General features: G+C 39.9%; 1 protein-coding gene across 1 annotated transcript in view; it reads left to right on the forward strand.

The window, feature by feature from the left end:
- The window catches only part of THSD7B (thrombospondin type 1 domain containing 7B), a 763,775-nt gene that overhangs the window by 229,583 nt on the left and 510,564 nt on the right, over positions 1-23,628 (forward strand). The window contains exon 3 of the mRNA XM_074363581.1: positions 19,211-20,021. Coding sequence (XP_074219682.1) covers positions 19,211-20,021 — 811 coding nt within the window. The remainder of the gene's footprint in view (positions 1-19,210; positions 20,022-23,628) is intronic.

Here is a 23,628-nt window from a genome sequence, read left to right on the forward strand (position 1 = left end):
TTCTGCAAGTATTAAATCGGAATGATGTGTGCATTCCTCTCCCAGAGGGACTGAGCAGAGCAGGGGAATATCATTTGATGGGGTATCCCTGCCACAGGTTTAAGGTAGCCTTCAACTGTTTGCGACTTTAGAAGGACAATAACTCACCCCTATTGTACTCTTCATCTGTCTCACAGTGGCTCGGCTGAACCTTTCTCTCTGCTTGCCTTCCATTTGATTAAAAAGATCAAGTCCTTTTGGAATGAATTGCTCACACCATTCTCATTTGTCCACCTCCTTTGAGAATAAAGTTTAGTTACCAGTGTAGTTATTCATACTCTGCTGTCTACAAGACATCCCATTTTCTGAGTGAAGCATTTTTCTGATTTCAAGGTTTCTAAAGCCTTTGTACATTGGTTGGAGCAGCAATTCATTTTTCTTTATATTAACATTATTTTGGTTAAGTCTTCTTTCCCTATGAGATTCTAAGCAATCTTAGGGTAGAGATGGCCTCTTGTTTATCAATTCTGATATTTCTGATATAATTTTGATAATTGTTTTCTACATAGCGATTTTTAATACCAAATTAAGTTTATATATGTGAATACTATAAATAGTACTATAATGCTATAATAATAGTATTACAGTGTTATTTATAGTACTTAAATAGTACTGTATGTACTATTTATAGTACTTAATACCAAACTGAGTATTTTATATAGGTGGGTACTATTTCAGCTCTTCATATATTTTATGTTTCTATATTAAAATGATCTAACCATAAATGGACAGTAGAATCTTTTACTTGGCCTATGAAGAGTCATGTAAAAATAGAGCTCATGTTTTTTGAACTGAATAGATCGATAGATAGATGGATACATACATACATACATATACATACAGTTCGCCCTCCATATTTGTAGGTTCTGTAGCTGCGGATTCAACTAGCTTCGGATTGAAAATATTTGAAAAAAAATTCCAGAAAGTTCCAAAAAATAAAACTTGATTTTGCCACATGCTGGCAACTATTTACATAGCATTTACATTATATGAAGTATTATCAGTAATCAAGAGATGATTTAAAGTATACAGGAGGATGTGCGTAGGTTATATGCAAATACTACACCATTTTACATAAGAGACTTGAGCAACCATAGATTTTAGTATCTGAGGGCATCTGGGAACCTATCCCCTGTGGATACCAAGGGACAACTGTGTATGTACATTATATGTATTATATATGGCATGTTATGAATATTGTACTTCTGTGCTGAAAGGACCGGCCTTTATGAATCTAGTTTAGTTTTCCATGTATACTACGGCCTGCTGTTTTCATTTTTCACATTTCTGTGCCTGAGAGAAGATCTTATTCTAATTTCCCAATGAATCTTGACCTGGGGGCCCAGAAATCACAGTTTTGCTTTTTTTCTCTCTCTTCATCTCTTAAGAAGATAAAAATACATTTACCTGGCTAAAGTACTTCCTTCACTAACAGGTTGTATCTTAAGATTGCGTTTTCTCACATGCTCACATGTTTCCAGTTGTGGGACAAAGTAGTATAAACAGTGAGATTTGTATTAGCTGCATCCTTAGAGAATGGAAAAGGGTATTCAGAGGACATTAAAAATAATTTCACGGATGTTAAGGGGGATGTTTTAAATCAGAGATAATGTGTAAAGTGGAATCAGTATTGGCCATATCACCTACGAGAGGGGTAATCCCAAATGTTCTTATTTATATGTGTTAAGATTTTCATCTTTAATGCTGAAGAAAAATGAAAAATGTTTTGTTGGTCTCTTCCTTTGGAGAATCACTCAAATTTTTTTTAACTTGTAAAATTTTAACACAAGATAGAACTCGGAACCGTATTTTTTCATTTCAGTCTCTATTTGGGGTTCACAATGGTCATATAGTTATCACTCAGTTTGGCATTTAAGGGGCTGTGTGACTTTAAAAATATCCTTTCTCAAGAATGTTTCCTAATTTTTGAAGTTCTAGGACTGGAAAGTGATTGAAATATTTGGCATTTTCTCTGTGAGATTTTTAAGCATCTGGTTAAAACCTCCTCATTCAAAATCACTGCAGGGAAGGGGTTGGAAGCTAAACGGTCCTGTTCCAACACACCTGATGAAAGAAGTCATTTTTCTGTGCTGGGCAGCAGGTCTTTACTGCCCCCTCCTGGACGGTTCCCGCTGCTGATGTCCCTGGCCCCTTTCTGTGGAAAAGAGCCACCCCTGCCTTTGGCCGCTAACAAGCACTATTGCTGGGCGCATCTGCACAGTGTCTTAGTCGTAGACCAAGTGGGGCAGTTGGGTTATGTTTGACTTGTATTCCATTTGTTGAGGAAGTTGAATTATTTTTAATGTGTTTTTCTGTGGGGAAGAGAAGATTAATTGAGAGCATGTGGGTAGGCAGAGGACATTTAGTGGAGGGATGTGCACATGTAAGGTGATGGCCCGGCAGAAGAAGGCTGAGGGCAGGGTTTTGCTCCACAGCTGCAGTTTTGTACCCTTCACCTGCGCTCTGCGTAGCAGGCTGGCCCTCCACACAACTGCTGAGTCTGCAAAATCTGGTTGGCTTTTCTATAGATTACAAAGGTGAGGTGAGATTAAGTTACCTGCCCACAGTCACATAGCTAGAAAGTGTAGGAGCTGCAGTTCAAATCTGGATGCTTTGATTCTCAAGTCCAGGTTATTTCTGGAGCAGAGGAGGAGGAGGATGAAATGGACTTTTAGTGGAGTAGCACTGAGATATCTGGGGAGGGTGGCTCTGAAAATTTCATTACTGACAGTTAATAAACTTAGAGAAAAGGTGAAACATGTAGTCACATAGGCATTGCTTTGGGCAGCCAGAAGTTGAACTTTGCTGAATACACATCAGTGGCACTTCTGTTCTTCTCTAAAATAGACGTTTTACAGATGGGGAACATAGGGATGGAGTTCAGGCCCTTGACTCACTGTTAGCCTGCATATGTGGCTTCCTTGTAAAATGGACAAGCCACTCACTCCCAGGATTTTTGTTAGGATTAAATGATAGAGTGTAGATCAGTTTTCCATTGGGGCAGTTTTGCTCCCTGGGGTATAATTGGCAATGTCCGGAGACATTTTTGATGGTTACAACTAGGGGTAGAGTGAGGTTAGTGCCATTTAATGGGTGGAGGCCCAGGATGCTTCTGACCATCCTACAATGCACAGGACAGCCCTCCACAACAAAGTATCTGACCCCAAGAGTCAAATGGCAAACTTGGAATCAACACTTATATAGATCAGGAGCCTGGTAACAGACAATGCCTCCCACGTGGACTGTTACTCATCAGCGATCACTGTGGGCCAGGCACCGTGTCAGGAGATTTACATACATCACCTCTGTTGTCACCAGCCTACAGGTTGAAATGATTGGTGGTCAAGGGAAAAGTGCTGCTCAAGGTCCCAGGGTGCTGAATGGCGAAATCAAGATTTGGACAACTCGAGTTTCTAGAGCTCCGAAGCATTTCCTACAAAGTGGCTTTCTCCTAGTTTAAAGCGGTTGCTGTCCTTGACTCTTCCCTTTAGACATTTAGACGACCAAGTTACCTTAAGCATTTCAGGCTAGTTTGTGGGATGCCGTGAGCAGAGCCCCGCCCACTGTCCTGGGTTTCTGTCCTTTCACCACACCCTGGTGGTCACAGAAGATGCCAGATTTCTGGTTGTAGCTACATGCTGTCATCCCTCTGCTGCTTCCTGCTTGCTACCCAGGCCACTGACAAAATGCTCACATCTACAGTTACCCCTGCGGTAGAGCAGCAGGTTTGGCTGCACCGTGAATGATTCTGTCTGCTTCCAGTGCTTGTTGTAATTGTCACAAGAATGTCAAAGAGGAATAGTGTCATTTCACTCCCAAAGGGACTGTTTAGTGAAAACTCCAAAGGCTGGACAGTGCTTAAAATGGGTTCCAGTGGAAAGGCAGACAGGAGCTGGGGTACACCAGCTCCCCGAGACTGAGTATGTAAGCTAATTTTGATTCTTCCCTTCCCAGAGGTGAACGGTCAAAGAAGTAGCGTGATCTCTTTCTGGGACCCAGTAGGTAGGTCTGTTGCCCAGCATAGCCTGTGGTTTATGTGGTCAGCTGGAAAAAAGTCAAGGACAGGGATTCATGCTGAGACTACGTCTGTCTTGAACAGAGCAAAAGAAAGCCTCAAGTAAATCTGTGTAGATTAGGAAGTGTGGACCTCAATTATTTCAAAGTGGTATAGACTTTTGGTAATGTGTTTCATTCAGGATAGGAATTATGAGGTGCGCAGACTAATCCTCTGAAATCTCACGGGGGATAAGGAGTCCTAATAGCCTGTTACAGTGACTTAGTGCCCAGGGAGTGGAATGTTATGGACCGCATTAGATTTCCACATCTAGACCATGGATTAAATATTGATTTTTGGAGAACAGGGATATAACAGAGTATACTCCACTCTGAAATGACAATGAATGTAAATTAGTGATTTTGCGCCTGATTCAGAAATACTGGTCTGTGTTTCATCAGTTTCTGTGTGGTCTCTGTGGAGGAAGGACTGAAGTTTTTACCTTTGGGATACCAGTACTCCGATGTTTGTATGCAGAAGCACCGTATTTTAACTAAGGGAGATAGTTACCCATTTGTCTGTGTTGACAGAAGAGAAGCAGAAAAAGACTTCTTGAGCTTATTTGTGGTGGGATGGGGTCGGGAGACGCAGGTAAGCAGTACTGTCGTTAAGGCAGTGTGTACTAGGGGTGGGTATTGAGATGTACTAATAAAATACACTAAGAGGTTTACAGAATCAGTGGGCAGCATACATATCCATGTGTGCATGTGTGTGTGTACATGTATATGTACTTACAGATACACAAACTCATACATGCATACATATTATGTCTATGTTTATATAATATGTTATATTCCATACATTTATATACTACACAATAAATATATAATAAAATATTTAAAATATAGCATGCGTAAGAAATAGAATTAACTTAAATACTGTAATACATTAATAATAATATGTATACTATATATTTGATATAATATAATTATGTAAGTATATATAAGCCAATTCTGTTTTTCTAATTGGAAATATATATTTATAGAAAAAATTTCTACACCTAATCCACCTAACCACATAGATGAATTATAAATCTAAATGTTAATTATAAAATAATAAAGCTTCTTGAAGTAAACACAGGAGAATATTTTAATGATCTTGGTCTAGGCAAAGACTACTTAAACAACACAAAAAAGCACTAAAGATAAAGACAAAATTTAAAAAATTAAACTACATTAAAATTACAATATTCTGGTCAACACCAATAAATCAAACAACACTAATAAAAGTAAAACTACATTGTGTGTGTTTTTTTTTTAATTGAAGTACAGTCAATTATAATGTGTCAATTTCTGGTGTACAGCACCATATCCCAGTCATGCATATACATACATTTTTATATTCTTTTTCATTAAAGGTTATTACAAGATATTGAACATAGTTCCTGGTGCTATACAGAAGAAACTTTTTAAAAATCTATTTTTATATATAGTGGCTAACATTTGCAAATCTCGAACTCCCAAATGTATCCCTTCCCACCCCTTTTCCCCAGTAACCATAAGATTGTTTACTATGTCTGGGAGTCTGTTTCTGTTTTGTAGATGAGTGCATAGTTCCCCCTTTTTTTTTTTTGCCAATTCTGTTTATTGCATATTATTGCAGCATATCGGATTCATGAAATGTTCCTGGCACGGCATGCAGAGTCAATAAGCTGTGTTCTAAACTTGGAATCGATGATTTCCTTGCTGTAATTCACTAATGTGTGGCCTACCGAGTACACCTTGTCATATCCTGAAGTAAAACACAGCATAGCACAAGCTATTTTTGAAATACTACAGAAAATCTAATCTTAGACGATGTGTATTGTATGCAGAATCCTTTCATTGGGCTGTAAATTAGTGACTTGTTCAATGATTGCTCTGAATCGGTCTGTGCCTTTCCAACATCAAGCCTTGTCACTATTCCCTGTCCTTTGACCTCGTGTCTTAGGTCTTTGAAATAGCTCAGCCGACACCTAACAAACCTGCGATCTTTGCTGTGTGATTTGTCTCCATCTGAGACAGGATGGAAGAGGGCAGGGCACAGCCACTCAAGGAATGACAGCAATCAAACCAAAATGGTGGAAGATTCACCAAAATGGTGGAAGATTCACCTACTAGATGGCCTTAAGGATTAAAAGGGTTAAACTTCTAGTAGACCTTGAGCTTCACTATTTGCTCATTGTAACAGCGTGATCAAATAACATGCCCACACGCTCCACGACAGCCCCAAGGCTAATCACAAAAGGCCAAAGAATGGGCGGTGGTCCAGTTCCTGGTAATCTCAGCCCCTTCCCCAGTGCAGTTGGGATGATCCCACCTGTAGGTGTGTGAAGCTAATGAGACAATAAAAATTGACCACACCACGCCTGGTGACCTTTTTCGCTCCCTCCCTGTTGGAGATGGCCTGCACTCTGTCTGTGGAGTGTGTACCTACTTTTACTTTGACCTAAGCGCCCAGTTCCCACACCTCTTTCCTTACCTTTCTCTTGCCTTACACTCTATGCAGTGTATATCTCTCTGAATAAATGTACCTTTACTCAATGGTGGCTCGCACTTGAATTCTTTCCTGTGCGAAGCCAAGGACCCACACTTGGCGGGGCACATCCCAGGGGCTCAACCGAGACCTGGGACACAGCCCTCTTTACTCCCCACATCCGTTTTCCTGCATCACATCTTGTTCTTTGTGAACAAGTGGCAGATCTTAGATGACTTCTAATGTGTTCTTTGCTCTGTGGTTTTGCATGTTCATATCTTGGGAGGGATGTAAATGCGAGTCTTTGGATTGGAAGTTGCATTTTAACCTTAATTTATGATACGGATCCTGAAATTAAAATTATAAAAATGTTTTTATTTCCTGGTATGTAAAGTTACTAAGGTTAAAAAATGTGATTAGCTACCCCATCTCACAAGAGAAAAGCATCCACACGTGCAAAATATTTTCTTTTTCTTTGCCTCTAGGAAGAGTAGGGTAGGCAAAGAAGTTTGTGAACATTGCACGCTGGGGATACATTCTTAGGGATTCACAGTGTGTATTGAAAGCTTTAAGGAGTCCTACAAAGAAGAAAACTTTAAATTTTGTTTAACTCTGCATTGTTCCCAAATTGAGTAACAGAGCCCCTCCCTGCCTACTGATATCAGAGGATGAATTTGTTCCACTGAAAACATTTTCAGAATTCCTGAATGGAATGATGATATGTTATCTTCAGTTGGAATCTGCTGGGGTGGTCACTACAGGAAAGGCAGAAAGGTCACACAATACTTTCTTGTCCCCAGGAGCAGTTAAAAGCCATCATTTTTTTTTCTCAATCAAGTGATAAATGATACCTTACAATAATTACTACTTTCTTTATGTGAATGTAAACTATCCCCATATCTCAAATGACATTTTTTTCAATTCGCTTTCGTTGTATTGTATTCACAAAGCCTTCTGGGAAATTCCAGTCGTGCATGGATGGGTGGGTGGAGGGGCTACAATGAGTTGACACAGGCTGCAGGGCACTGCCGTGTGCTCTCCCAGCTAAAAAACGGTCATGAGGATAGATTTTTCTCAGTGACCTATTATTGATCGAAGGACTTGAATGTCCTGTGAAGCTGTCAGCCTTTGGGCTGGTGGAGGCTGTATTTATTATTCCTTTTCTGACTCCCTTGAATTATATGTGGTGGTGATTAATGTAGTGGGTACCCATCTCAGCTGAAAATTTAGATGTGCAAGAAATAGACTTTTTTCATCTTTAGCTTAGTTTGATTGTTTATTTAAACTCTTCTTACCACCACGGTCTGTCCTTTTTCCTCTGGGAGATCCACCTATCCCTCAGCCATCAGTTCACACTGGTCACCATTTTACAAGGCCCTTATTCCTGAAAGGCTGGCTGGCGAGTCTCTCTAGAACCTCTGTGCCCTGCTTGGTCCTTTGTGCTGCTCCTCACCGTGCTGAGTCCTTGGATCTCTAGGAGACACCCAGCTCTGCCTGGACACCCAAGGCAGCCACTTCCTTTCTGGGGTAGCAAGACACAGGGACTCCCACTTTCTCACTAACATCAACATCTCTACTATTATCAGTTTTGTTCCAGGCAGCAGAAGGGGCAGAAGAAGCTTTGATTTTTTTGAGCTAAGAGGTATGTGTCAGGGGGAGAGGGGTCCTTTCGTCAGAAGCATCCAACAGAACCTTAATGGACTAACGGCAACACAAAAGCCAGGGGCTTGCTGGGCTAGGTTGGCTTTCAAAAATATCTTCCCATCACCTTCTAATAAATCTCTGTTCCTATAAACAAAATGTACTTCTTAAACATGGTTCTCCCAGCCCTGAGCTTCACAGGAATGTGGGTACTGGACCTCTGACCTAAACTCCACCCTTCATAAAAATGGTGTCACTTAAAGCCCCGCTAGCATGGGTGTGAGCATGAAGACATTTCCACAGAATCTTCAAGATTCCAAATGGAACCCTGCATCCTGGCAGGTGTCACAGGTTTCCCCCTTGTTCTGGGGTTTCCTCCTCAAGCAAAGGGTGGTCCAAGTTAACAGCCTTATAGTGTGCCTTCCAGACCCTTCTCTTCTTAGGTGTTTTCCTGGGTGTCTGAGAATGATATCATGTCAACAAACTCTAAAAAGACCACATTTGCTCTCTTTTTATTCCTTCTGCCAATTGTCCTGAAAATCTCCAGGGAACTTGGATTATTGAGGAGTTCTTAAATTAGCCTACTTTGCAAGACTGCCTTGAGGACTGTGTGACATGATTATTATAAAGTGTTGAGCACAGTGTCTGCCGCCCTGCTGGTACTGTTATAACAAGCCGGTGACCTCCATGATAATGCCACCTCCTGCCACCTTTTAGGTGTGTGAGTTGTAGGCTGAGGTGATAGGATCTGATATGTAATTCTTATTTATTGGAATCCTCTGAGGAAAAGAAGTGATCATAGCATCTTGTTTGGTGATGTTCTGGAATAATTAGGATAGTTTGATTAGACCTATGTCTGAGATCAAAGGTATTTCTGTAGACATGGATATTTCAGTACATTTAACATGCTGACCATGAGAAGACTGGACACTCCGTCCCTGAATGCATGGCCTTTGCAGAGCCTGGCAAGAAGGAGTCCAAAGAGTTGCAACAAAGACTGATGGGTATTACATGTGTAAAACTGGTATTTAGGAATTCCATTGGGCATTATTATGTTGGAGGTTTCTTCCTTTAAGCATAAGCTAAGGAAACACAGAAGAGACTTTTTTCTTTAACGTTTTCCTCATTTGCTCAAAACCATCAATCCGTTGGTGTGATGGGTTTTCAGTGGTGACATTACTGCTAGTTATACTAAGACCTGGCTCTGCTGCCTGCACTGCTGTTTGTTCTGGCTTCAGTCATATGTGGTATTGGTGGGATGCTTACCATGTGCCAAGCTCTGGGTTAGTGGTGGGGATAGACTGGTGATCAAGACTGGCATGTTTTTCCCATCATGGAGTTTAGAATCAAGTGAGGGAGACAAGTGTTAAACAATGAATTGTACAATTGGATTTGTAATTGCAAGAGTGATAAATGCTTAGTGTAAGAATATGGTGCATTCGGAGAATCGGTAGGAGTTCCCTAAGGAGGTAACAACTATTTGAAGGCTGAGTCAAAACTGAGTTGGGCTGTAGGGAGTGGAGCATGTGATCCGGCATAAGGGACAGTAGGAGGGGCTGCCCAGGTTTGGAAGGGAGCTTGGAACATAGGCAGACCTGGAAAATGGCCAACTTCATGGGGGAGGAGTGAGTGAATGTGGGTGGCCCAGGTGATCAGGATGCTACGGGGGTAGGATGGGGCCAGATCAGGCATGTTATGTCACGTTAATAATTTCGTATGTCGTGTTTATAATTTTGATTTTATTTATTCTGAGAAGCATAGGGAGCCACTGCTGGGCTTTAAGAATGGAAATCATATACACATGACACACTGCACCAACAGTGGTGCAGACTTGAATTATTAAAAGATATACACATCTGCAATAAGGAGAAAGAATTGATGACAGGGAGTGGGGTGGGGCAGTAGATTCTGGAAAGCCAGACAGGAGGCTCCTCCTCTTATTCATGTAAGAAAAGGTGATAAATCTGAGGGTGGTGATGGTGGGGGTGAAGAAACAGGGACAGATTGGATTGGTGTTTAGGAGATAAAAGCTGATGAGTGAGTGATTGGACTGGGCCTTTGTCAAGTCCTTGTAGCATCTTCAGTATGCTTCTTAGACTGTATAGCGTAAAGAGGTATTTCCAGTTGTTTCTAGAAAAAAAAATGTGATTATGCCATGGTATTGCAGTTTCTCAGATTTTTTTCAAATACAGTGCCTTGGAAATTACTTTTAAGTTGACAAGAGTGGAGTCTCAAACAGTCTCAAAATTGCAGTTGCAAAACAGAAATAATTATTCCTTTGAAAAAAGAATTAGGTGAACTAAATGTTCTGTCCACCAAATTGCCTGTTACATTTTGCTCTCTTACCTGTCTGCATATGAAAATTTGCTTCTGGAAGGAGAGAAGGTGTGTTGAGAAGCAGATAGACTCCATGTAACCATTAGAAAATTGAAGTTACTGAGAGAAAATATTATCTCAAGTATGCTCTGGTGCCATTTGTACCCTAGGCAAAATTAACTCTTGAGTTGCTTAATGGTTAAAAAAAAAAAGACAAACCCCCAAAAAAAGTTTGGATGCAGTCCTGCTCCTTTGCTTTATCTGTTCGTAAAGCCTGTGCGAATAGTGCCAACTGCACCTCTGACAGAAACAAGCAGGGCCTCCTTCATCCAGCCCAGCATGGATTGAGTGTTAGCTGTGCAAATAACACTTGAATCTCACTTTTGGGGCAGAGACACAGCCTACAAATTTCAGCCTCCCAAGCACCTGTTCCCCTTTGCTTTCTGTGTGATATCAAGTAAGAAGACTTCTGGTCTTCCTGAAGGGTTGTTGCTGCCCCGTGGTCAGTAAGGAAGGGGAGAATGTCCTTCAGAAGAGCGCTGTGCGGGATTCAGCTTCCCTCTGTCTCTGGCTTACTTTTTGTTGCCTTTTCCACTTAACTGATTCAAAACAGCTGAATAAATGACAGTCTTCTGCTTCTCCCGGGAATTGAGAGGGCTTAGCTGAAGTGTTTATTGTGAGTCAAGTCAAAGTTGAGTGGAGCCGTGTTGATGGGATGAGAACACCCCATCAATATCCCTTGACAGGTTTCAGAGCCGCAGGGGTGCTGGGCCATCATGGAGCCGGGCCACTGAGCTGGGACTGAGGCACAGCTGAGGGGCTTTAGGCAGGAGAGGAAGGGCCCAGCCCTGAGCCCTTCACATCGGCTGCATGCAGAACAAACCCCATTCTAAATAAATTTTCCCTAATGGGGTGTTGCAAGGCTTCATTTGCTCAAGAGATACGGCTTCTAAAAAGGGTTGAACTGCAGTTATTGTGGGAAGGGTTTAGAGTCGATAGAACTGAGGAGTTCAGTGTCTGGGCACCGGAGCTGTTTACCTTGAGCAAAGTCTTTGACCTCAGGCTTTGATGCTCTCATCACACAAAGCAGCGTGATGTCACTGCTGTGCACGCGGTGCTGGGGAGGTAGTAGGTGTTCAGCAAAACGGCCGCTGTTATCATCAGTGCTATAGTTCTACGTATTTCCAGGGACGCATAATTTCTTACTGGTGCTTGAGGCTTCCTTTGGACGCTGAATCCCTGGACCTTGCTGGAGGTACTGAAACAGTAGCTTGGTCCATATTCTCAAGCGTGCAACGGCAGGAAGGATGCCGTTTCTCAGAATCATTGTGTAGGGCCCCTGGGAGCAGCTATCTGCCCCTCGGGTGCCAGCCCAAGACTACAAACTCAAAGCATTAACAGGCAGGCCATTGTTTGTATTATGTATGTTTTTATGTAATTCCCATTTGTTGGCCGTTTGTCTTCTCTTTCCTCCCCTACACCTTGGATTACAACCATTTATCGAGTCCTTTTTCTTCCCTTGTGCTCTTAGAGGGTTAAAACAGAAGCCAGTGTGATGTTGTGTACACTGGACTGGGCTTCTGGAAGACAGCTGTCAGTTCCATCTATGCTCCCAGTGACTATGTGACCTTGGGCAAGTCATTGAATCTGTCTGGGTTTTATTTCTTCCTCCAAAAACTGGGGGCTGTAAGGTTTCCCTTCGATTACTACCGTTGAGGTGGTTAGCAGGCTACAGATTTCTGTGATCTGAGAATTCCCCCTTGATGTCAGGATGCAGTGAAGCTTAGGAGATTTGATGCCCTTTGAGGCTTCAGAATTGTTGGAAAGTAGAATTCAAACCAGAAATATTGATACATGGTTTTTAAAAGGTGGCCGTCTGTTTCTGTGGTGTTTGCATTAGCTGATTAGCCATTCAGATATATTTCTAATCTGCTTTGCTGTCAGGCTTCTTTTAATGGATGTTCTAGCCACTGGCAACTAATAATTTGTAATCATAATGATAAGTGACAGAGGCATTTTGCTTTTCAGGCAGAGGCATCTGTCTACAAAGATGAAATAAAATTAGAACGTGCTGTTAGGTGTCTAACAAAAACACAATCATGAAAGAAGAGCTTGGATGTTAGCAGCAATGCATACGGTCACTTCAAGTAGGAATATTCAGTCCAGATACTCTGGTGCTCTTCAGCTTGGAATCATGATCTATCTTCACAAGTAAATCTGTGTGCCTCTAAAAATGTTTGGTAGCTCCTAACTGTCGCTGTTAAAATTTTTCTAAGGAGAATTATGGGAACCCTTTAGCACACAGATTCTTCAGGTCACAAACATGTATTTTGAAAATAGCTATAGTATTAATAAGGGATTGTTTTTGATGACTGTAAAAAGTGCCATGGAATTTTTAAAGTGAAATGCATTAAGGTCTAAATTGCATCCCATTTAAATTGTTTTTCCTGTTTCTGCATTTTCTGTGTTATGTGTCTGTTGCTATCTGATGCATAACTCACAGATGGGTATAGCTAATGAGCAGGTTTCCTTGGAGAGGTTAGGAAGTGACGGGTGGCTTTCTACATCCTCTGCTAGTGGAAGTTATTAAGTATCATGAAAGACTTTGAAATATAGACTTGGAAACTATCGTCTCTTCTGACTTTCATCAGTGTACCCGCCTCCAGTGGTCCCTCTCATGTTCTGGTTTGCTGCTTTCGATCTAATGAGCTCTGGGAAACCAAATTAAGATTGTTAATACTGTGTACAAAGCAAGTGTGGGTAGGCTGGAGGGAGGGACCAAATGTCCTCTTCATGAGAAATTGGCATTATATTTAGCACTCAGCTCTCGTGAGAGATGTTTACTGTCTCATTTTTATACTCCTAGAGTCTAATACACTACCTATCAATGGGCAGGTAATGAATAATTGTTGTTCTAGTGACTGAATGCTCAGCGGCCATTTTTGCCTTCATCCCTTGAGTTTTTTTGATGTATTTTAGAAAGTGTGATTTCCTAGGTAACTGTCCATTGTGTAATGGAGATAGGATTTTAATTCCTCCGTGATCGGTGTGAAAGGTCTTTGAGAACTGAAAGTTAATACAGATATTTCAAGCCAATTCTTGGTGGTGAGGCATCTAGCAAGTAAAGCAATGCTTTTGGATGTCACCATTTGTAGTGCCGCGGTCGAAGAGTGCTTTGGTAGAGTAATTATCCACAAATAACTTGTTTAAGACACTAAAGTGCCACCGTGCCATTCATGTCATTCCTCAGCACTCTTGCTCAAGTTAAAAATAAAGCAATGTCAGGATAATAAAAGCTGTGGTTGAAAAAATGAATAATGAAACAAACATCTCTTCCTATCTTGTGAACAGTTACTAAATCAGGGTTGCTGTCTCATATAGTGGTAAGCAATGTGGGGAAGATACTGGGAGATGTTTATTCCCTGCCCTTTGGAGTCCCTCCCCACATTTTTTTTTTAATTTTTTAATTTTAATTGGTCAATTTACAATGGTGTGTCAGTTTCTGGTGTACAGCATAATATTTCAGTCATACATATACATACATATATTCATTTTCCTATTCCTTTTCATTATAGGTAACTAGAAGAAATTGAATATATTTCCCTGTGCTATACAGTAGGACCTTGTTATTTATCTATTTTATATGTAGTAGTTAGTATCTGCAAATCTTGAATTCCCAATGTATCCCTTTTCCCCCAACTCATAAGTTTGTTTTCTATGTCTGTGAGTCTGTTTCTGTTTTGTAAATAAGTTCATTTGGAGTGCTCTTTTTCCTTGGTTGCTGGCTTTTTACTAAATACCACACCTAAAATTCAGGCATCCAGCAAGCTGTCTTAACTGTGATGATTTAGATTGGGTGATACATTCATCCAGACTAATCCACTTAAGGATAACTTAATTAAGAGAATACAATTTACCAGCACTTTTCTGCTCCTTGAGGAATATTACATTAGAGCATTCACAGATTTCCACTTTCTGCAAAAACACTAAGAGGAATCACAGAGTTTTAAATGTGACTGTAACCTGAGTGTTCATCGATGCTACCCTCCCAAGTCCAGAAAACTGACTTCTAAACCAAAATGTTAACCTGTTAATTAAAACTGATGTGACTTTGAAGTACTTTAGTTTATTTCAGAGTAGCTGTATTTAGTAGCTTCTGTTTGTCACAGAAGGGGTAGTGAGTTGCAGGTGGATAGTGTTTTTACGTAACACTGGTGCAGGTAAACAAAATAGAATTACTATTCCTATTATAGCATCAAAATCTTTTCAAGTTTTAGTTGTTTAAAGCCACATTACGTACATAATTAAGTTTCTAGTCCTTTAATTATTCTAAGTTCTATTTGTGTCTTGAGGCTTATTTTCATTTAAGAAATGTAAAATGATTGATATTTAAACATAGGTTTCTTAGTTGTTTCTTTAGATTATTGTTTCTTTAGATTATCTCAGGCATATATTCTGAATATAACCATTTGTTTTATATATAAATGTCAAATTTAAAGGTAATATTATTTTCATGCAACTGCTCAAAATTTTGATTGGATCTTCTATTTCTGAACTTGGAGAAGAGATTAAAGATTTGTCAAACTGCAGGTCACATTTTACCTTGATATGCAGGTTTTCTTAAATGGCAAAATCCCTCATGGCTGTGTGGTTTTCACTAGTGTGTGTGTTTAAAGTTCATAGCCAAACACAACTGAATAAACCATGGAACATATTTTCTCTCCATGCCCGGAAATGCAAATTGTTATAGATCAACTGCTGAGAGGTCTTGTCTCCATCTCATACGTCTTGTTTGCAATTTGTTTTTCATTTATTCCAAGCATACCCAATTCATTTTACATTTGCTTGTTATTCACATGTTTTTCAGTTGTCTGCAAAGTTTGTTTTAATGTGCAGAAAAACTATTCTCCCTTGACTGTGCCTTCCGAAATGTACTGACTAACGTTTATAAACATGCCTGTTTCTTAGCAAGAGCTTCTGCCCTAAATTTCCAGAGCCAGGAGGAGGACTAGCTGTGCACACACCCCCTTGATTACTTGTTCCACTCGTATCCAAAGAAGTATTAACAAACAAATAGGAGAGATGATAGCTAAGCGAAGAAACGAATCTGCCTTGTGGTTTTAGGATCACATATACCAATGCACCCCCTGAAAAAGGTTCTTTTCAAATGCAGGGCGACAGCCTGAGCTTGGGGTCACACAGATCTGGAGTCCCGTTCTGGTCCAGCATGCACGAGTTGTGTAACCTTGGATGTGCACTTAACTTCTATGAGCTTCATTTTCCCCAACTGATAAAATGAACAAACGCTCCAACTCATGGGACTGTTGGAAGGAATAGGAAGGAAGGAAAAAAGGGAGGTACTTGTTAAGTCACTGGTGGTGTGGTGGAGTACTAAACCAGCTCCGCTCTCTGTTTAAAAAAAAACAAAAACAAAAAACAGAAGAGCCCCTCTTGATTTGCCTTGATTTGTAGTGCAGTATAAATACTCCCACCATGGCCTATTTCATCTATGACTGATTTAACTGCCACCTGGTAAAATTCCTGAATATTTAACCGTCCCTTGGTCACAGCCGAGCCAAGCACACTGCTGTTAGCCTCCAACTAATGGTAGTAATCATTTAATAGTTGTATTTTGTCTTCTGTTGATCTAGGAAAATTTTGGCTGTTTGGTAAAATTCTGTGTAGATGGAGATACGAAAGCTAAGGGAAGAATGGTCATTTATGCACTTTAAAATATTAATGATTTCATATGACAAAAGAGCTATCTTAACAATTTTGAAAGTAGGCAAAAAATTTAGAACAAGAAGAAAACAGCATGTTAATAATAAGAACATGTGTTTCAAATGTTGTAAAAATAAGAATAAGATCACTTTGTAAGATGGTCTGGATTAATTAAATTTAATGTTAACTTTTTCAAGATTGGTTAGAAGTGGCTCCACTTTCCTGGTCTTACATCCTTTAATCTATACACACACAAAATCCTGAACAGAAAATTGTGTGCATTTGATACTTAAACAAATAGAAACTGACAGCCTCTATTTGAAAACTCAGTGCTTTACAAAAAAAGCTTTTTATTTTATCCAGTAACTGTTTTCTGTCCTTCAAGACTTATTTTATGCTTTAAAAGTTTGCTGAAATCATATATTTTTGGAAATACTGCTTTACTGAGTAACCATGGGCTTTGTTTTTGTTCTGTTTTGCTTTTGGTAATAATAAACATTTGCATGCATGGTCTGACATGTTGGACGGGGGATGGCATGCTGGACTGAAACTGCTCCAGAACATCTAGACATGAGAAGCCTGCAAATAACTTTCATGTAACAGTGAATAGCTCAGTTTACCAAATACTAAACTGTGGATGACCTAGGACAAAATCACCAGAATTGAGGGCAATTGAGTAAATCAGCTTGTGCTGAGAGTGTTGCGGAAAAATGTGTTACAACTTGATGTTACACCTCAGTTGTGACAGCAACCTGGATCCGGGCTAGAAACCAAGTAGCACTCGGAGAGTTGGAGAACTCAGGTTAATTACGCCAGCAGGCCCAGACGAGTTAACACTCCAAACTCTGGACCCCGTCTGTAGGTTTACACAGGCTTTTGTAGGCTGCCAGTTTTACACTTTGCAACATCATATGCAAATAAAGTATAACAGAAGTTGGCCAACCAGGAACAAGCTTTGTAGAAATAGGCCAATCAGGAGTGAGAGAAATAACCAGTCAGGAGTGAGGGGAATGGACCAATCAGGAGTGAGCTCCATGCAAATGAAGTACTACAAATGGACCAATCAGAAGTTAGGGAAGTGGACCAATCAGAAGTGATAGTAATAACCAGTCAGGAGTGAAGGAAGTAACCAATCAGAAGTGAGCTTAGGGAACCAGTAGAATTTTAGGGGTAAGTAAGCCGTTTCAGAGGCAAAAAGTGAGAGCTTCTGGGCCAGGGAACTGGATGGTGCTGGCAGGAGAGTAGTGGCCCTGCGTAGGGGTCCTGCCGGTCTTTTTATGGGGCTTCCCGCCTCAGGAGTACCACTTTCTACCTGCACTTATCACGTGTACCGAGAGCAGACAGTGCTGGGACAACTCGTCTGGGGAACTGGGTGGGCAAATCCAAGGACATTTTGGTGACTGAAAGCTGACTTGCTCCAGTAAAACTCCTGTGACCATTTCAGCAAAAGAAGACTCTAGTGTGCGGGCACCCGAAGGAGGTGAGAGTATATTCTACATTAATCTCTCTCACAAAGGGACAGAAATCATTGGCACTGTAGCCTAGCATGGTATTGCCCAGAGTGCCAGGTTTACATGTCATCCAGAACACAGCTGGGAGGAAGAACCAGGACCTGTGTTCATTGGAACCTCAAAACTCTTGTTCTGCTGAAGTGAGAGCTCCTCGTAGCATGTGGCCCAAAACACAGATACCTGTTTCTCTGAGGAGGCGTGTGTGTCTCTTCCTAAAAGCATGTAACTGTGTACACATTTATTGTTCCTAGAAATGTAACAGATGTGCGTGAAAATACATTCTATGAAGTAGTTAAGTGGCATTTTGGGGTTTGATCATTTCGGGCAAAGAGAGAAAGACCGCCTTCTTTCTCTCGCCTGTGTAAATTAAAGTGTTTCTCTGTGTGAGTCGCCTTTATGATGACCACAAACCTAGTAAAGGGACAGAGGTTCCACGGTTAAGTTAATCAACCTTTTTCAGGCACATATTACGTATTAAGTAAAGCGAACGCGAGGAAACTTTTGTTTTCCAGTGACACAGAATGTGATTACTTACTGGTTCTCGTGGAAGATACATGACCAACATTCTGGATAAGGCCAGCTGTTATGTTATAGATTAGATGCAAAAAAAAAAAAAGTGAGAAACATTAGTGGGCAGCTCTTTCATCTGTCCATTTCTTGAACCCTTTCCCACAATGATTAATTCATTCATTAAAAGTGTTGGCGTAGTACATGCTAATGTTGGCAGCTTTACCCAATGGGTGTATTCCAAGGATTGTCAGGGCGGAATTTCCAGACAATTCAGTGCTGTTGCTTCTTTTATTACCTTACCTTCTCTCCCCTGTATCAGATTTTTTTTTTTCATGCAATTCACTCTGCAAACCAAAACCAAAACTGGGGATAGCTATTTAGAAAACTAAAATCTAATTAAGATGTTTTAGCAGGTTTTTTTTTTTTTTAATGTGTTTCTCTTCTGAGCTACTTAGGATATGAGATGAAGGGCTGGAAACATGGAAAAATCCTACTTTATTAAAATCCTGGATTTCAGGCTTTGCTTTTAGATGAAACTCTGCCGTTAAACTAGAAACTATTACCATTGAGTTAGGTACGTGGGCTTTGGAACACAATAATTATAATGATACCAATCAGTTATTAAATGTGTACTGTCTACGTGGCAGCACATGATATCACTGATCCTCAGAACAGCTCTACAAGTCAGTGCTTTTATTATCCTCTCCCTGATTAGGAAAGGAAACTCAGGCTTAGAAAGTTGAAGTAGCTCGTACAGGTTTACATTGCTGCACGACATGTAATGGGGATTTCAAGAAGGGCCGACAGATGTAGAATCCACATTCTTAACCGCTAAACTGTATTTTCCATCAAAATACATAATTTCCCACTGGTTATGTCGAGAAGGGTGCACACTGACCTGTTCTCGTGTGGATGGCGGCGTGGAGTCTCTGAGTAATTGACACCCTTGTCTATCTGCCTGCAGGCCCCTGGGGAAGGTGTACAGGAGACTGTGGGCCAGGAGGAACCCAGAGTCGCGCACTGTGGTGTTTCCACTTTGAAGGGTGGACGAGTCACCTGTCCAACTGTGATGAGAGCAACAGGCCTCCGAAGGAAAGAAGCTGCTTTCGAGTCTGTGACTGGCACAGAGATCTCTTCCAGTGGGAGGTTTCCGACTGGCACCACTGTGTGCTCGTTCCTTCGGCCCCAGGCCAGGTCAGGCCCCGGGCTGCAGAGTGCGTGACGGCCCAGCACGGGCTGCAGCACCGGACGGTGCGCTGTATTCAGAAGCTGAACAGAACCATGGTGGGGAGTGAAATATGTGAACACTTTGCCCCTCAGCCCCCCACAGAACAAGCTTGCCTCGTCCCTTGCCCCCGGGATTGCGTGGTCTCTGAGTTCTCGCAGTGGTCCCAGTGTAGCAAGGGATGCGGGAAGCAGTTACAGCACAGAACTCGCTCAGCCGTTGCTCCTCCTCTCTACGGAGGGTCGCTGTGTCCCAATCTGACCGAGTCAAGAGCCTGTGACGCTCCCGTTTCCTGTCCTCTGGGGGCAGAGGAATATACCTTTAGCCTTAAAGTGGGACCATGGAGTAAATGTAGACTGCCTCACCTTAAAGAACTTAACCTAAGCGGAAGAACCGTTCTGGATTTTAGCTCTGATTCAAAGGAGCGAGTCACCTTTAGACATCCAAGTTACAAGGCACATCACCATTCCAAGCCCTGGGACGTGGAGATAGGTTATCAGACGCGGCAGGTGTGGTGTACAAGAAGTGACGGGAGAAACGCTGTATTAAGGTAGGCGGCCTTCGGTGGTTATCTGATTCACCTAAATATTTTACAGTGTAATTGTGTAAGGTTTCTTTATGGTTTTCGACGACGGGAACATTATAATCAGGTTTGGGATTTGAGTTTTTAGAAGTTTCATTGGAGAAGTTTTCAATCTCAATTATAAATATTTCAGAATCCAGACCTAGCAGTGCTCTGGATTCCAGCATAATTAGTAGTGCAACTCTGTAGGATATGTCATATATTTTCACATTTTATTGTGACATCAGTCAGTTTAAAAAAATGTCTTTTGCCACTACAGTGATAAAAAAAAAGACTGAGCCTTTCATTATAATGATAAAATTCAAGTTCACTCTCAAATTTGGGATGTAAATTATGTAAATATTTATTATTCTTCATATGGTTTATCTTCTTTAAACTTATGTTTTTGTTTGTTTATTTTGTTTTGATGATTAAGAAGATTCTTTTACATCCAAGTTGTAGATATTTCGTAGTAGTAAATACTAAGTTAATCCTTGACTGTTTTCTTTGGCATTGATTTGATAAAAATAGTAACGTGCACAGCAATAATCAGAATTACAAACCTGTAGAGGGAATGGACTAAACTTTTAAAAGCAGTAGTTCAGGCTTCAAAATTATTTGTGATTGTTTTACTTTACATTGTAGTGGAAAACATCATGATGTAAATCATAGAAATACATTAAAAGTAACATTTGTTTTACTTTTCCCTCAGAAGGTCTTAAGTGGAGGCACTGGTGTATTACCAGATTTCTTCCAAATTAAGATGCCTTTCAATAGGTCTTGAATTACCAAACAATGTAACACTCATCCCTCAATTTATCATTATCATCAGTTACTGTTTCCTCAGGATCCACAGCTGGCTCAAAAGACTACCTCTGCTATTCAAGAACAAAGTAATATGATGATTGTTGTTGTTGTTTGTTTGTTTTTTCCCATTTGACTTCATAAATGAGCATATTTTACCTTTGATGTTTCATTCTGATTTATACTGTATAACTTGGCAAGTCCATTGAAGAGTGATTTTCTGCCCTTTTATTGCCTGCCTCAGTGAAGCCCAAAAGATTACACAGATGATTTGGGTGATTATTGTTTGAATATGTATGTTGAATTCTGTACAAACATTGTTTCTTAATAGTCCATACAGGAATCTTACATAGAATGTCTCCACTTTTAGTTTGCTTGTTTTTGTTTTTGCCATGTACTATTTTTTTAAATCAGCGGTTTGTCTTTTAGGGTGATTTTAGGTTTGCAGAAGAATGGAGCAGAAGATACAGAGTTCCCATGTATCTCCTCATTCCTCTCCCTCATACATACACAGCTTCATAGCCATCTTGTGTTACATTAGTACAAGTTGTGCGGTACATGTGGATGTACCATGTGAATGCAGTGGATGAGCCAATACCGATACATTACTGTAGCCCCTAATTTACGTTAGAGTTCACTATTGGTGGTGTACATTCTGTAGGTTTGGACGAATGTGTGATGGCATGTGCCCACCAGTACTGTGTCATACACGCTTTCACTGCTCTAAGACTGCTCTGTGCTCCACCAAGTGATACCACCCTTCCTCTTCCCAAACCCCTGGCAACCAGTGATCTTTTTACTGTCACTCCCAAATTTTGCCAGTTTACGCTGCTATAAACATCTAGGTGCAGATTTTTATGTGGACATACTTTTTCAACTGATTTGCATAAATACCAACAGGCCCTATTCCTGGATATTACGATAAATTTATTTTTAGTTTTGTAAGAAACTGCCAAACTCTCTTCAAAAGTGGCTATATCACAGCCACCGTGGGAGTTCATTTTTCATCACATCCTGGCCAGCACTTGGTGTTAACAGTGTTTTGGATTCTAGCTCTTTTAATAGGTGTGTAGTGGTATCTTGTTGTTTTAATTTGCAATTCCTTAATGACATATGATGTTTAGCATCTTTTCATATGCTTAATTTCCATCTATCTGTCTTCCTTGGTGAAGTGTCTATTCAGACCTTTTGCCTATTTTTTAATTTATTTTTTCTTATTGTTGAGTTTTAGAGTTCTTTGTATATTTTGGATACCAATCCTTTGTCAGATAGTTGTTTTGCAAATATTTTCTTTTAGTCTGTGACCTGCCTTTTCATTCTCTTAACAGTGTCTTTGACAGAGAAATTTTTTTTATCTTAATGAAGTTCAGTGTATCAATATTTCTTTCATGGATCATTCTTTGGTATTATATCTAAAAAAAATCACCAAACCCAAGATCAGCTAGATTTTCTCCATTGTTACCTTCCAGTAGCTTTAGAGTTTTGCATTTATATTTAGGTCTGTGATCCATTTTGAGTTTATTTTTCTGAAAGGTCTTATGGTCTGTGTCAGATTCTTTTTTTTTGCATGTCCAGTTGTTCTAACACCGTTTTCAAAAGACTGTCTTTTCTTCATTGAATTATCTTTGCTCCTTTGTCAAAGATCAGTTGACTGTATTTTTGTCGATCTATTTCTGGGCCCTCTATCTTTGTCCCATTGTCCTTTTTATCTATTCTTGGCCAATAGCACTGTCTCAAATATTGAAGCTTTATAGTACGTCTGTAAGATAAGTAGTGTCAGTCCTCAGAATTTGTTTGTTTTTAATAGTGTGTTAACTGTTCTGAATCTTTTGCCTTTCCATATAAACTTCAGGATCAATTTGTTGATATCCATAGAACAATTTTTGCCAGGATTCTGATTGGGAATACTTGTAATATATAGATTAATTTGGGAAGAACTAACATCTGGGTAATTCTGAGTCTTCCTATTCATGTACATGGAATATTTCTCCATATATTTAAATCATCCTTGATTTCTTTCATCAGAGTTTTATGCTTTTTTCTCTTATAGGCCTTGCACGTATTTCGTTAGATTTATACTTAAGTATTTTATGTATTATTGGTGCTAATATAAATGTATTGTGTTTTTACTGTCAAATTCTAATTATTCATTGCTGATATACAAGAAAACAACTGACTTTTGTATATTAACTTTGCATTCTTCAACCTTGTTATAATTTCTTATTAGTTCCAGGAGGGTTTTTTGTTATTACTGCTGTTGTTGATTCTTTGGAATTATCTACGTAGATAAGCATATCAGTTGCAAACAAAGACAGTTTTATTTCTTCCTTTTCAATATGTACACCTTTTATCTCTTTGTCTTGCCTTATTGCTTTATCTAGAATTTCCAGTATAAACCAAATAGGAGTGGTGAGAAGGGACATTCTTGCCTTGTTGCTATTCTTAGCAGGACAGCACCTGATTCTTACCATTAAGTATGATGCTAACTGTACGTTTTTTGTACATGTTCTTAATCAAGTTGAAGAAGTCCGCCTCTCTTCCTAGTTTGCTGAGAATTTTTATCATGCAGAGGTATCGCTTTTTGTCAAGTGCTTTTTCTGCATATATGAATATAATCATATAACTTTTTTAACTTAATCTATTGTTAGGATAGATTAATTTTCAAATGTTGAACCTGCTTTGCATACCTGGAATTAATCATTCTTGGTTATGATGTATTAGTCTTTTTATATATCGTTGAATATTATTTGCTAATATTTTCTTGAGAATTTTTGCAAATATGTTCATGCTA

The sequence above is a fragment of the Camelus bactrianus genome, chromosome 5 (assembly GCF_048773025.1).
Source record: "Camelus bactrianus isolate YW-2024 breed Bactrian camel chromosome 5, ASM4877302v1, whole genome shotgun sequence".
NCBI lineage: Eukaryota > Metazoa > Chordata > Mammalia > Artiodactyla > Camelidae > Camelus > Camelus bactrianus.